We start from the raw sequence: 15,458 nt of genomic DNA, 5'->3' as shown, positions 1-15,458 counted from the left end.
AAGTTTAAGGATGCATTATGCAATTATTTTGAGACAAATGAAATCCTAAAGGTATCCATCATGGTTTATGATGGGGAAATTCTAATCTGACCAAGGATGACACTGTTGTTTTCTTTAGTCCAAAAATAATAAAAATACAGTAGACTCCTGATTTTCCAGGATAGATGGTATAAAACAAATCCCGGTTAATACAAAAGTCCCTGACATACATAAGAGATATACGTTCCAGAGATATACGACATACGTAAGAGATATACGTTCCCCGACATATGTAAGAGATATATGTAACTTGAGAATGACAAATAACATATTTCTACTATATTATTATTGACAAATCTGAATTCGGCGTGATACTAGTTAATGTTTGACCATTTTCATACATCCGTATTTATTTTAATTTTCTGATCCAAATCGATCGCTTTCCTTTTGTTGGTAGATTTACTAGTACCGCTGTTACTTATTCTCTTAGTCAGCACCATGATAAGGGTCAAAATGAAATTTTCTGTAAAGAACTTCACAGGGTTAAGGCAAAAACTCACTATTATCACCCTGTGTGATTTCTGGAGGTCACTACAATAAAAACAATTTGCACTTTCCGTGTTATTGGGCTTTTCTGTCCGTACATCTTATTATAAACGGGCAGTAAACTCGATCTTATTGCATTTGCGAAAATACCGATAGCTGGACTTCTGTGGGTTTTTACATTATTATGGTGAAATATATGTCCCCTTTACTGAAATCTTCAGTCATATATAAAAAAAAAAAAAAAAAACCATAAATAAATTATAAGAACCTTCTATTTTTTCCTATTTTTTTGCTTGTTACTCTGTATCTCACATGTGTAATTTGTGCATGCCGTGATTGTCGTTATTGATTGCTTATTTTATTTATTTATTTTTTGTTTTAAATTTTACAATCCTAAAACAAAAAAAAAAAAACAAAAAAAAATTGCGTGAAAAAAATTTACGTAAATCTGTACTTGCATAAGTGAGGGACTTACTGTATCTTCAGCAACCTATGTAAAAAATATGGCGATAGATAAAAAATTAAAAAACTTGCCACGCACTACTCTCGTGTTCAATACGATGCTGCCCTTCATTTTTGCGATGTCGATTTTAAATCTAATAGCTTCCCTATATTTTTTATGATGTTTGCGTGTGGTTTGGTCACCACAATTATAATGGTTCTTGAAAGATTTAACGGCTGCACCGTTTTCAAACTTTTGAATAATTTCAAGCTTTTTGTTTAACTGAAAGTGCAACTGTTTTGCATTTACCTATCATTTTCACAATTTCTAAACAAAATATATATATATATATTTACTATAAAAAAATTTCGACATCCCTGACATAAATAACAAAACAAAATTTGTCTTTTTGCAGTACAACAGAACACAACAATCAACGAATGCACTAAAACAAACTAAACATTTGTTCTCTCTTTTTTTTTTTTTTTTTTTTTTTTTTTTTTGAGTGGACAACTTATAATGCCACTTCTTGTTGCTTATTTATGACTTGCAAAACGTCTGTTTATACCTATTCTAGTTATTACTTGAGTTTTATGATTTTTTTTGTTTATTTATTTATTTTTTTTAATTTGGAGTCTTGAAGCGTCCCGGTTAATCCGCTTCCCAATTAATCTGATCCTGGTAAAAAGAGTCTACTGTATTGTTTAAAGCTGACTCTAAAGAATGTTTTTTATATTTCTTTTGGACAAATATGCTATTCACAGACTGTAACATCACTCAGAAAAGAACTTACAACTGCAGCTGGTAGCCATAACAATTTGAAACCGTATACAGGTGAGCACCGCATTCTCATAAGGTAACATATGTATTTGTGAGTTGCGGTCGGTGCCATAGGATATTTCCTAATCAATAATAAACGGTGGTGAAAAGATGCACAAATGTCAGTCAAAATATTTAATATTCAAATATTTGTACATATAAAATATTCTGCATTACATACGTATATAATTATATGGTAACTACTTACGTATCAAAATTAAACTTAAAATTCCGATTAAAATCATGAATTTAATTGATCTAAATTGATTTAATTTAATTGATGAATTTAATTATGAAAACTGTGTCGATTTTTGGTTGACCTTTGGCTCTCTTCCAAATAAACTAAAAGGGGTATTAATTTTAAATCCCCGCAGTTTAATTACCACCCAACAATAAACTCAACCGATCCTTCGCCGCTTTGAAACCTGGCATGTTTTTTTCTTCTTTCAATATGAAACTTCTTTTAGGCATTCGTTTCCACAAGTCTTGCTTCATCTATGTTATAAATTTGTTGAGAAGTATAACACACAATATCCCTCTTCAATAATTTTAACAAGTTCTTTTTTGAAAGTTTCGGCTCCTTGATCTGCACTTGCGGCTTCTCCCTGGATTTTAAATCTATTCAACCAGCACTTACTAGTTTTAAATGGTTCCAATTTTTTTTTTTTTTTTTAGGTGAGTTTTCTTCAGATCATCATATAGGCTAATCTCTCTCTCTCTTTTATTATTTATAATATTTAACTTAACTGAATTCTGTATTGGATATTTTCTTGAATAAAATTAGTTAGTCTTTCCATTTCAATCCTAGCCCGGCTTAGCCCTAGTTGCTTGCAGTGGAACAGCTATCTTTCCCGCTGCTAAAATTAATTCTTTATTTTTTTTTATAATTGTTCTTACAGTTAAACTTGCAAGTCCTAAATTTTGGCACACATCCGCTTGTCTTTGACCGGAATCGATTTGCTTCAAAACGTCTAATTTGATTTTCAAATTCAGTCTTTTTCCTTACATTTATATCTTCGTATTGCGCTCAGATGTTGTTGCTTTTTCATTCTTATCGGCCATTATTAACTCTTCGTAAATGTAACTGCGTTGGTTGCATCAATTATGATACAATTTCAAGTAAACTTCCATTACGCACGATGTTTAATACTGTACTGAGTGATGACTAGACTTCGGATAAATGCATATAACTCAAATATTACAAGCAATATAATTGATCATTTTTTTTAAATGTTGATCTCCGAACTACATAACAAGTCACTGTACTGCAATTAAATTAGCGTGCGAGAGAATTTCACTGAGTGTGGGAATATTTTTCAGGTCGGCGTGGGAAACATTTTAACCGTATTTTTATATTCATTTTCAAGCTATCGACTCCATCGAATGAAACGATTTCGTTAAATATGCCAAAAATGCAATATGTAAAAGAGCATTATAGTGATCTGTAACAGCATTATAGTCAGATACGGGTTATAATTTAAGAACAGCGTTATAGTCAGATACGGGTTATAATATAAGAACAGCGTTATAGTCAGATACGGGTTATAATATAAAAACAGCGTTATAGCGAATCAGCGTAAAGCGAACCGCGTTATAACGGGGGCCTGCTGTAAAACCATTATAAATGCTGTGTAAATATCCTACATGGTATGAAATTGGAAATTAACAAAATGAAGCTTTTTTTTTTTTTTTTTTTTTTTTCACAAACAATTTTTGGAACATGCAAGATATGTAAATATATCACTTAAGCACATTACCAAATCTAAAATCAATAGACTTATTTTTAATTTGGCAATGTTTTGAAATACCTTTGTGTTTCATTTTCAAGGTAAGTATATATATTGATAAAATCTATGTAAATAAATGCTTTTCAATATTTAAATTAAATAAAAATATCAAATACAACCTTGATATAGCACAGGTATCTGGAGATATTAACACCTGCATTATTGCATTATTAGTTAACTGGGTTATAGCTGAAAATAAAATTTAGCCAACTTTTTAACATGAATACACAATGGCTGAAAGGCAAAATGGAAGCAGACTGGTGCTAAAATCACCATGAAACAACCCAGAAAAACTCTGAAGCTGGTGGAACATGGCAGACAACCAGAAAAGAACTGTCTGCTTAGAACACAGGTTGGCATTGTCACAGTAAGCAACATCATTAACAACAGTATGCACAGGCCCTATATCATTTCCTGATATAGGTTATTAGTCATGCAACCATTCACAAGCCACTGATCAACCTGACTAATGTCAGATACCATATAGCTTGGTATCTGACACTGTTCTTTAACCATACTGTTCTTTAACCATAGACCAATGGAAAGCTGTACTTTGGAATGATGAGTCACAGTACCTGGTCTACCAGTCCAGGTTGTGACTGGATGTGTCAGGGGTAGCATGATGGCCTAGGGTTGTTTTTTCGTGATTTGGGCTGGGACCATTGGTTGTCTTTGACAATATTGCATTACCTACGTTGTGGCAGGACAACACTGCATTACCTACGTTGTGGCAGGACAACACTGCTACCTGCTCACATTGTGATGGACTGGTCAGCCCAGAGGCCCTGACCTCAATCCTATAGAGCAGTAGTCCCCAAACCTTTTTTGGTTACTCACCCTTACTTAAAAGGACTAGCGCGCACCCCAGAATAAAAAATTGAATATATAAATTTAATATTAGAAAATTAATAAGAGGAGTTTACCTCAATATAGTACGTGGAACACTTAGGAAGGAAAGAAAGGAAGGAAAATCGTTTTGAATATTTTCGTTAGATTCTTTTAATTGCGTTAATTTGAATTTTAATTGTTTTAAATTGATTTTGAATTGTGTTAAATTGATTATTTAATTATTTATATTTTACTTTAATTATTTATATTTTACTTTAATGTACCGGTAAGTTGTCGATTTTTTCGTTTTTTCCGTTTTAATTTCTGGAGGGTATCATACGGAAGTGTTCCACGTACTATATTGAGGTAAACTCCTCTTATTAATTTTCTAATATTATTTTCAACGTAGAACATATTATTGAGTATTACAGCTCTGATTCATACTATATAAATTTAATATATTTTTTTATTTATAAATCGTTTACATGGAAGGTATTGTATCTAAAATCGCATTTATAAAATCATTTGTTTGATTGTTTGCTTGATCTACATTTGTTCACTAAGTTAAACAGGGATGGAAGGTATACTCCGAGGCTGAAGCAAGCACTTGACTGCTTCGTTTCGGACATGGGTGAAACCAACTGCATGATCAAACAAAGCTGCATATTGAGGTATCAAAAAAACATTTATTTATAATTTTTATTTTCAATTACGTTTTGAAAAACTAGTGTTCATAATTAATAAATATTGATTTATTGTGAATTATCTCGTGCACCCCATGGATAATCTCATGCACCCAACTTTGGAGACCAGTGCTATATAGAACTATTGGGATGAATTGGATTGTTGTGTCTATGTGAGAAAAGACTGCCCAAAAAACAGCTGAACACACACACACACACACACACACACACACACACACACACACACACACACACACACACACACACACACACACACATTCCTATCTTTAATATCCAGGCACCTGCATAACCTTTATTTACAGGAAAACTAATAATGTGTGCTGAAATCTTTAGCCTTTATGATAGCCTCTAGTCTCTGGGGAACCAGGTTTTTGTAAATGTCCTTCAATATTTTCGGCCATTTGGCCTTCAAAACAGTAACCATTTCAGCTCTATTTTGGTGGGGGGGAGGTATTTTATTTTCTTCTCACAATACATTTCATCCCAGAGCTTCCAAGTATTCTTCCTTGCCACGAGTAGGCAAGGAAGAATACTTGGAATGTCCTTAATGGATTAAATCCTGCATCCATCAGTAGTATTGCAAGTCTTATGGATGCAAAAGGAAAAAAAAGAGGTAGAATAGTTAAAATATTCAAATTATAAAGAATCCCACACTTTTTGTGTGTGTACAGTACCAGCTGTTGCCTCATTAGGGATGAGGAACAGGGGAGTGATGAGGCAGGATCCAAAACAGAAGGAATTGTTTTCTTCTGTTTTTGTTTTCTTCTTGAAATGGCTTGCTGAGCAGCAAAGTCTTGCAGCTATTGGAACTACTCCTTTAGGTTCTAGAAGAGTTGGATTAATAATACCTATAATACCTTGTTTCTGTCACTGGAATTTCACAGTCATGAAGTGACAGAGACATGGAATTGACAGAGTTCTGCATAGTAATGACAGAAGAAAAGTACATGTTCCCAATCTCATTAAAGCCTCACAAGCAAAGAGGAGAATCAGTAAGGCTTAAACCAAAAAAAGCTTTGAGTTTAAAAAACCATGACCACTGATTACGTTCATAGTGTCTAAGCTGGTAAGAGCCATTTGTGAAATGATTTTTAAATAGCAGAGTTAACCTGGGACAAAAATTTGAGTAACTAAGTCTTGACCACAGAGTCTGACAGTGCTGTAGACAGAACCTAAAGATGAGCCTGTTCAGATTTGGCATGTACCTGAGTGTTAACACTAAAATTATCAAGACCTTGAATTCATGATTCTTGAAAATTTTAAAATCAAGAAGTCCTGTGCCATTACAGATTTTTTTCTTCTTTACAGGTAACACTTCAGTTATGCAATTAAGGTGTTCCTAGAAATCATTATGTAGGCAAAAACCAAGATCTTGGAAGTCATTTTCCATAGAAAATAGCCCCCCCCCCCCCCGGGATGCACTTATTTGGACTGTAAACAACACAAGTGAATTTTACAGTTCTGCATTGTACTTACAGAGATCTCCACTAATGGAAGTGATGGCAAACTATGAAGATATACAAACTGTTTGTCAGTTTGTGCATACTTTGCATTATGCCTTTAGCAGTTTTTGTCATTCTAATATGATTTCATGGCTTTGAAAAAGGATGTTACATGCTGTTTACTATAATAATTAGAACTAACTATATAGTAGTTGACAAATATGGTGGCTGCTTTCCCTCTTAGAGGAAAATAGTTTTGTGAGTGTCCCATGTAAAATTAATGTTTCACTTATGTATTTTTTCTTTTTTTTTTTTTTTTTTTATTGCATCTCTAATTCAGGCAAGATGGTGAAGGAACTGAATATCTGCAGTAATTACTTTCATATAACTACTGCGTATAAAAATTTAATTGTCTAATTTAATTTAATTTAGAGAATATACCACAGAAGAGAATACAGCAGACCACACTTTGGAAACCATTGCAGTAGTTGGTTTCCCCACTATGAGCTATAATGTTTGCTTTTGCCAGTGTCTATAAAATTTGAATTTTGCCGTATGATCACACTTGCATTATATATGAAACCACACTATATCGAGGTTGAATTGCATTTGCATTGACCCCAATGCAAATTGCATTGGGGTCAATGCAAATTGACCCCAATGGCCCACTCAAAACACTAATTGAGTAGTCCTGCTATATAAGTTTGCTTCCTTGCATCATTTTTTTAATACAAGCAGTTGACTTTTGTTAGGTCTGTATTTTATTTTGTCTGTTTCCTTCAAGTTTGGTAAAAGCATATGTTTGCAGGCCAGTTGCATACTGTAAAGGTAAAGTGCAGCCATTATCAACCCACTGCAGGATGGAAGCCTCCTCAACAATTCATGCTGAGGGAAATGGACCATAATCTGCCACGCTGGTCCAGCGCGGGTTGGCAGATTGACCGTATTCAGTAGTCAGGGGCTTGAACCCCGGTCTACTCAAAGAGCATGTGCTACTGCACTCCTGCTCCTGACCACTCGGCTACGAAGGCCATGTTGCATACTGACAGGTTAAAAAAAAAAAATGCATTGATTTTAACACTACATTCCTACCAAATGGAAAGTGGTGTTTAAATATTCTCATCGCTGACTGAAGAAACTTTTCTAAGGCTGTTACTCAGTTTATCCAACTTGAGACTGACTACTCATTGAGATAATATTTTCAGATGAATTGATATTCTGGTTAACCATTCCATAAAACAAGCAAACTATTCTTTAGTGTGCATGCGCACGCACAGTTTGGTGATACCGTATGTAGACACACCATAGCCTTTGTGCTAATATAAACTACCAAGTCACTGCAGAAAACACCAGTGCTATCTCTTCTAAAAATAAATTTAACTCTAAAGCTTTTCACTATGCATCTACTTATCCTCTTCATACCATGGTGCCCAGGACACGTTAATGAAACCTAAGTAAGGTGAATACTTTCTTTTAAGTTGGGAGGTGAATATTATCACTGCTTATTTGAAAATTAAGACGTGCACCACCAGATGACTTTATGGTCTGACATGTTGCAGGTTACCTACATCTTTAAATGTTATTGAGGCTTTTATCTGATTGTGAAATAAATAGATAAAAGTTTAAAGACTGTATATCCAGTATAATTCGCAGTTATTTGTTTATCCAAACTTAAGAGTTAGTTTTCATGTCTTGAACCCATAAAGATTCAAGACATTAAAGAACTGTCATAAATATAGGACTGTGTAGCAGTAGCTGAATTCACCTCTAATAAAATTTTACTTCGGTAATTTTTTTGAACATTTGGGAAACTCACAATGGGTTTTTTATATGTTTTAAAATTGCTTTCGGGCAATTGAATTAGTTCCTGTAATCTTTTTAAGCAGAAAGCTTTTTTCAATTTTAATACTTTTCTAATTGTGTGCTCTTGTCCATATGGACTTCTTTGATGTTCATTTGTTATTAATTTGACTTTAAAAACAACTTATACATACACACATATGTATACATCCTATTTTATATTTTTAATTGAAGATGACGATTGGGAAAGTGAAGGAAGTGAAGCTTACCGCCATTCAACTAGGCAAGCTGCAAAGAAGAATATCAGCTATAAAGAGATATCCACAGATGATGAAGATGAATGGGATAAAAAACAACAGTAAGTATTAAATCCTTTTATTGAGTTTCGAATACATTGGATATCCAAGGTTCAAGAGAGTAAAATCCAACGAGTTTACATCAAACAGTAAGTACATAAAATAATAGAACAAAAAATTTAAATAAAATATAAATATGCATAATATATAAAAATAGGAAAGCTGGGTAGTTACCTTCATATTCAGTGTTGATAGACAAATATAATATACTCCTACACCTGGCTGGCTATGTAACCAACCTTCAGACCCAGCCACAGAGTAGTAAGATACAGAGGGGTCACTTGCTCAATTACTCCCAGCAGCAGCAGCAGCAGCATCATCATCATTGCATGAACATGGAACTAACACTTCAATCAAAACCCACAGAGTACTAACGCACATGCCCAATGCTAATAAAGCCATTACTGATTTTGGATTTGATTAGTGTTAATTGATCACAGCAAGTTTGATTTACATTGCTTTTTTTCTTATTATAATTATTTGTGTAGTTGTCTACTGATATCATGGACAGGAAGAAGTGTTTCATTTGTAATAAATCTGGAGTGCAATTCCACCAATTTCCTAAAGAACATTTAAGGCAATTTATAATAATTGATAGAACCAGGAAATATTTAATGAAATGTTAAAAAAAAAAAAAAAAAAAAAGAACTACTGAATAGCTAATTAATAACTAATTCATAAATTATTTCATTAATTAATATTATAGTGTATTGATATTAATTGAAGTAATAGTTTACCGAATAATTAAATAATTTAAATTTATAGATATTTCTAGAAGTTGACAACTCCCACTTGTTTTAGTCTAGTGAACTGTCCACAAAAAAGTCATAAGCATGTTTCAGAGTCATTATCTGAATTTTGATGAATTTTGAGTTGTAAGAAAGACTAATATTTGCATAAGCAAAGGAAGCAAAACTTATCTCTCAGTAACAGCATGGAATATATGTCATAGCATCTTTACAGTTTATGAAATCAAGGATTGTATTAAGATTGTGAAACAGGGCTTTATTATGATTATTATCAATTTATTTAGTTTTGTTGCTTGTACTGGGCATATAAGTCTTTCGGCTTGCTTTTAATTTCATGACTGAAATCAGCATGCTTTTTTTATATTACAGAACAGTTCATGTGATGATATTACTATTTCAATTTACAGAAGACTACATGTAATTTAAATATCTTTCATATGGAATGAGAAACTTCATGAATTAAAAGAATTTCAGTTATAAAATGTGATATTTGTGTTTTTTGTTGTAATGCAAACTCAAATAAATAGTGATCTAAATGAAAGAATGCTAAATTAATTTTGTTAAAGAAAATAACTAACTCAGCAATACAGCAGTCAAAATTTAGTCACAGATAATCATCCTAATTTTTCTTTGATTTCAGATTCATTATATTTTTGTGAAGTATAAATAATAATAAAAAAAATTATTAGTTGCTGTAGGCAGCAGCTAAATGATGCAGTGTTTGTTTCATAGGATTCAAAGCCTAAAATAATAAAGAAATAAAGGAAAACAATTAAATAAAAATTAAAAACCAAAGTCAAAAGGAGTTCAATTCATTAAATTAAAACCTAAAACAAGAGTTAGATTGGCAGATGTAGATTTATGAAGTTAAGGTCAAATAAGTAATATTTTAAAATATAATGGCCAGCAGACATTGGCTAAAATGTAGCCTAGAAGGAGATTAAGATGACAGTCATGTGTGCCAGTTGCAAGAAAGATTAATAAATACAGAATTTTATGCACACACACACTACTGGGTTCGGTGGATGATAATAAAAGGTTTCAGTACATAAGGTATGTTCGTGTCAGACGGCACCTGGAACATGACATTAAATCATTTCTCCCATCTCTGCGTGTGTTTGCTGTATCTAGGAGAGTATACTGTCAAGCCAGAGAATTGAAAGTATGTGGGCCATGTCTGTGCAGTGTGATGTGTTGTGCCTATTGTTTGTCCGGCTTATTGGCCGCCGGGCCCCCGACTTTGCCCATACCTCGCCACATGGAGGCTAGCCGGGTGTGTCCAGTATCACACCAAGTTGCTCTGGCAGGTCCTTCCACCTAGTTTCCTGGGATTTCAGTGGCTAGGACCTTTAAAAAAAAAAAAAAAAAAAAATCACACGTTTGACATTAATGCTTAATGGGATTGCTGATTGGGGTTGAACGCTAGAGAGAGGTTTCAGTACAGTGAGACCAGTGCACCTGTCCGATAGCTTTGGCAAGAGACCTGAACGCTCAACTACCATTTGGACAAGAAGCAAGTTTTCTACTCTTAGCCTGTTCAAAATCTAGTTTGGACTGATTAATAAATGCTTTACAATTGAACTGACACGATCTGAGCAAACATCAGAGTTAATGTTTGCAAAGATCTGAGTTGACATCAGAAGATCTGAAACAATAATCTGACCAAGAAAAGGGAGAAAAGAAATCTCGCAGATCATCCCATTTTGCATTCTTGAAATGCCAAACAACAGAAGGTTGCAAATGGCCAGGAGAGAAAGGCTCCATTGGAGAGGAGACCATCACCAAGTTGTGTTCTGCAGAGCCTGGAGGACTTCTCGCCCAACCATGTACTTAAGAGTTGTTTGTGAGAAAAAGATCAAGCATGTTGACTGCATGCTTAGGATTGTCTTGTATTCTGATGGGGTTAAATGAACAGTCTGTGCAGGGTCATTATTAATTGCAAAAGACTCATCATCTCAACGAGCTGGGTCCATGTGACTATAAAACGAAAGCCAGCTGGAGTTGTTAACATTAAAATCACCAAGGAAAATTACCTCACTGTTAGAAAAGTTTGACTGGAGAAATTCAAGTTTCAGAGTGATTAAGTGAAAGAGTTCCAAGTAATTAGTGGAGTTGGGAGAATGATAGAGACAACAGATGAATTTGACAGAATGTGGTAGAGAGATTTTAAGCCAGAGAAGATCGAAAATAGGAGATTCCAAATTACCAAGTCTCTGACAGGGAATATCATAATGGGCATATGCACAAGTAGAAGAAGAAAATCTTTATTGTACTGTTGTGTACATGGTGCCACATTACATATATCGTCCGTATACATCAAAGATACAATATGTGTCCGCCAGAGCCAGGAAGCCAGCAGCTTGACAAAGGTTAAGAGGTAGCATAAAAACATATATCACAAATAGGTGAGAATGGTACATGACATTAAATCATGTCATAAGATAAATGAATATCCAAATATATAACTGGAAGTATATACGAGTTCTCAGGTGGACAGTACACAAAGGCCCCCCTCGACGTGGGCACCTGTACGTGGTGAGGGGACCTCCCGGTGACGCTGCTGGACTTCCAGACTAGCATCACTGGGATCCAACGCCCACAGCCCAGGTTCCAGGCTTACATCAATGGAATCCGGCGTGTTTGCCGTGCGCTGCGACCTGTGGAAATTCGGAATGGGGGATCCTGGTGGTTGAGGGGCCCAGCTTCAATACACCACTTTGGCCCCTGCTTCGACAAGACGGGAGGTCCTGGAAGGCCCGGCTAGGATCAATCGGCTAGTAGGCTCGCCTGCGAGGGTCAACCGTGTCAATGCCATGCCCCTACCCTCACGGTCCGAGGGACAGGATTCAGGCTGGCGGCGGTGCAGGTATGGTGTCTGGGTAGCCCTGGCGTCCCACTCCCGAGCGCATTTATTGCTTGCCGGATAGTGGGCATCCCCTTTGGGCTCCATGGTGGGTGGGGAGCCCGGGCACTGAACCAAATAAAATTTCTATGAATCCTGATAAACTTATTTCTTCAGGGGCCCCAACCCGGTCCCTATCTGAAAACAACGACACAGATACAGATAGCATTATTGCTAAAAAGAGGCAGCGAACAGAATTACCATCAGGGCCTGTCCCAAGGTTCTTAATTATGCATTCTACCAATGAAACACCGATTGGTAAAATGTCGCCCTTTTTTATTCAAAAAGGGTTAGACGGGTTAGCAGGTGCACCCAAATCAGTTAAGAGGCTTCGTTCTGGAGACCTTTTAATTGAAACTAAAAATGACAGGCAATCTGAACATCTGCTCCGAACAACATCAATCTGAGGAATCCCTATAACAGTGACACCACACAGAACACTCAATTCCTCGAGAGGTGTCATTTCGGAGTGGGACCTTCTCGACGTAACCAAGGAGGAAATCTGCTCTGAATTAAAACCACAGGGAGTTATTGCCATCAAAAGAATTACTGCGCGAAGGGATGGAAAACTTGTTAAAACCAGGAGCGTTATCCTGACTTTTAACTCTCCTAAACCTCCTGATGAGATTAAAGCTGGATACATCAATTGTTCAGTGTGTCCATACGTTCCGAACCCTTTACGGTGTTTTAAATGCCAGAAGTATGGACACTCTCAAATGGCCTGCCGTGGAGTCCTTGCATGCGCTCGTGCGGTGCAAAGGACCACGAAACAACAGCATGTTCAGCCGCAAAACCCACCTGTATTAACTGTGAAGGCGAACACCCGGCCTACTCACGAGCATGCCAGAGGTGGAAAGAAGAAAAAGAAATTCAACGGCTGAAGGCAGAGCTAAATATATCATACCAGGAGGCAAGGAAATCGATAAAACCCCTGAATATCAACAAACCTACCTACGCCCAGAAGATAGCAGGGAGATGTTCCGTCGGAACTCAGACGGACATGACCATTCCTCCAAAGGAGTCTTTCTATCCCATCGCGCGTTATCTTTTAAGTTCTCAAAAACCTGCACAGAAAAACCAATCAGCTGCCACTCCTATATCAGTACCTCCTAATGCTCCACAAGCAACAAAGGAAATTATGAAAGAAAAGAATAAGAAAGGGGAAGTCCCCCTAGAACCCAAGAAAACATGGATGTCGAGCAGAAGGAGGTACCCGAAGATTCAGTCTTGGAACTCTTTGCGGAGGAAGAAATGGACACGGGACAGCTTCCATTCTTCCCCAAAAAAGATAAACCCAAGACTGATAAAAGTAAGCCCTCAGCACCTCGGAAGCCGCCTGATGGACCCACCAAGCCAAAATAATGGCTAAATTCCTACAATCGAATTGTCGTGGATTCCGGCGAAATATTGATGACATCAAGGCCCTCCTGCAAAAACACGAGCCAGTTTACTTTTGCTTGCAGGAGACATATCTAAGGCAAATAACGATCCCACGATGCATAACACCGCAATTTTTCGTAAGGATAGAATTGCAGATGGCTCTGTACATGGGGGAGTGGCTATCCTTGTGGGTAACCAGACCCCAGTGCAGCCCTTGCTAATTACAACTAGCATAGAAGCTGTTGCAATTCGCCTTACGGTGCGATTTTTATTAACCATCTGCTCTATCTATTTGCCCTTGATTGCTCTTGCTCTTGATGATCTTCTAATGCAGTTGCCTCCCCCTTTCTTACTTCTCGGGGATTTTAATGGACATAACACCCTGTGGGGTAGTGCTAACATCAATGGAAGGGGACGAGTCATAGAGCATATGCTAAATGACAATGACCTTTCCCTTCTAAATACTGGAACAAATACCTTCTTCCACATGCCTACCCGTACTTTTTCTGCCATTGATCTCTCTATCTGCTCCCCTTCTCCACTCACTTGGGAAGTGGAGGAGAATCCATACGGAAGTGATCACTTCCCTGTGATAACCTCGTTACATAGTGGGAGACAATGTCTTCCCTTCAGGTTACCACGGTGGAAGATTGATCAGGCTGACTGGACTGCCTTCCAACATCAGGCAAATTTTGATCTTAGCACAGTCAGTCAAGAGTCTATCAATGATGCAGTTAAGTACATCACAGAAAATATTGTCCAAGCAGAAATGCTGTTCCAAAAACATCTGCCCGGTTTCCACCATTTCCCAAACCTTGGTGGAATTCAGAATGCACAGCAGCAAAAAAGGCTCAAAACAAAGCGTGGGGGATATTCCGCCGATATCCTACCATGACCAACCTTATAGCCTTTAAACGTGCACGAGTCAAAGCACGATATATCCGCCATCAGAGTCAAAAGGAATCATGGATCCGTTTCACATCATCTATTAACCAGTCTACCAACTCTAAGGTAGTCTGGGATAAAATCTGGAAAATGAAGGGAAAATATACATCCCACCCTTCTTCAATCCTAGATTATAATGGATGCGCTATTGCAGATCCAGCTGCAATAGCCAATTCTCTTGGGGAAACATTCTCTAACATCTCTGCAACATCTTCGTATTCCCCAGAGTTTCTGGTCCTGAAATATAAAATCGAAAAACAGGCACTTAACTTTAAATCTAAGAGCATTTATTCCTACAACAGGGATTTCACTATTCAGGAACTGAAAAGAGCCCTCGCTCTTTCCAAAGCAGGTGCCATTGGACCAGATGGCATCCATTATGAAATGATTAAACATCTTTCACCAAAATCTATGGATTGTCTGCTCCTTCTGTATAACAGAATCTTTACTGAAGGGCAGTTTCCGAACTCCTGGCGAAAGGCAATCGTTCTTGCCTTTCCTAAGCCAGGAAAGGATCCAAAAGTCACCACCAATTATCGTCCTATTGCTCTGACTAGCTGTCTGTGCAAAATCCTGGAGAGAATGGTTAATTCTCGTTTAATATGGTATCTGGAATCAAATGACCTCTCCAACATCCAGTGCGGCTTCCGAAGGAAACGGTCCACTTTGGACCATCTTATTAGATTGGAAGCATCCATCTGGGATGCTTTCCTAAAACGTGAACACTTGGTGTCGGTGTTCTTTGACATGGAGAAAGCGTATGACACAACTTGGAGATT

At 36.6% G+C, this 15,458-nt stretch overlaps 1 protein-coding gene across 1 annotated transcript in view; it reads left to right on the top strand.

Moving 5' to 3' along the window:
* LOC150091724 (uncharacterized) overlaps window positions 1-15,458 on the top strand; it is a 515,450-nt gene that overhangs the window by 490,839 nt on the left and 9,153 nt on the right. Inside the window, exon 17 of the mRNA XM_090369463.1 lies at window positions 8,582-8,705. Coding sequence (XP_090225589.1) covers window positions 8,582-8,705 — 124 coding nt within the window. The remainder of the gene's footprint in view (window positions 1-8,581; window positions 8,706-15,458) is intronic.

Source organism: Mastigoproctus giganteus, chromosome 1 (genome assembly GCF_048544385.1).
Source record: "Mastigoproctus giganteus isolate SK-2022 chromosome 1, ASM4854438v1, whole genome shotgun sequence".
NCBI lineage: Eukaryota > Metazoa > Arthropoda > Arachnida > Uropygi > Thelyphonidae > Mastigoproctus > Mastigoproctus giganteus.
Note: the sequence above shows the minus strand (reverse complement) of the source record. Positions and strands in the feature narration are given on the sequence as shown.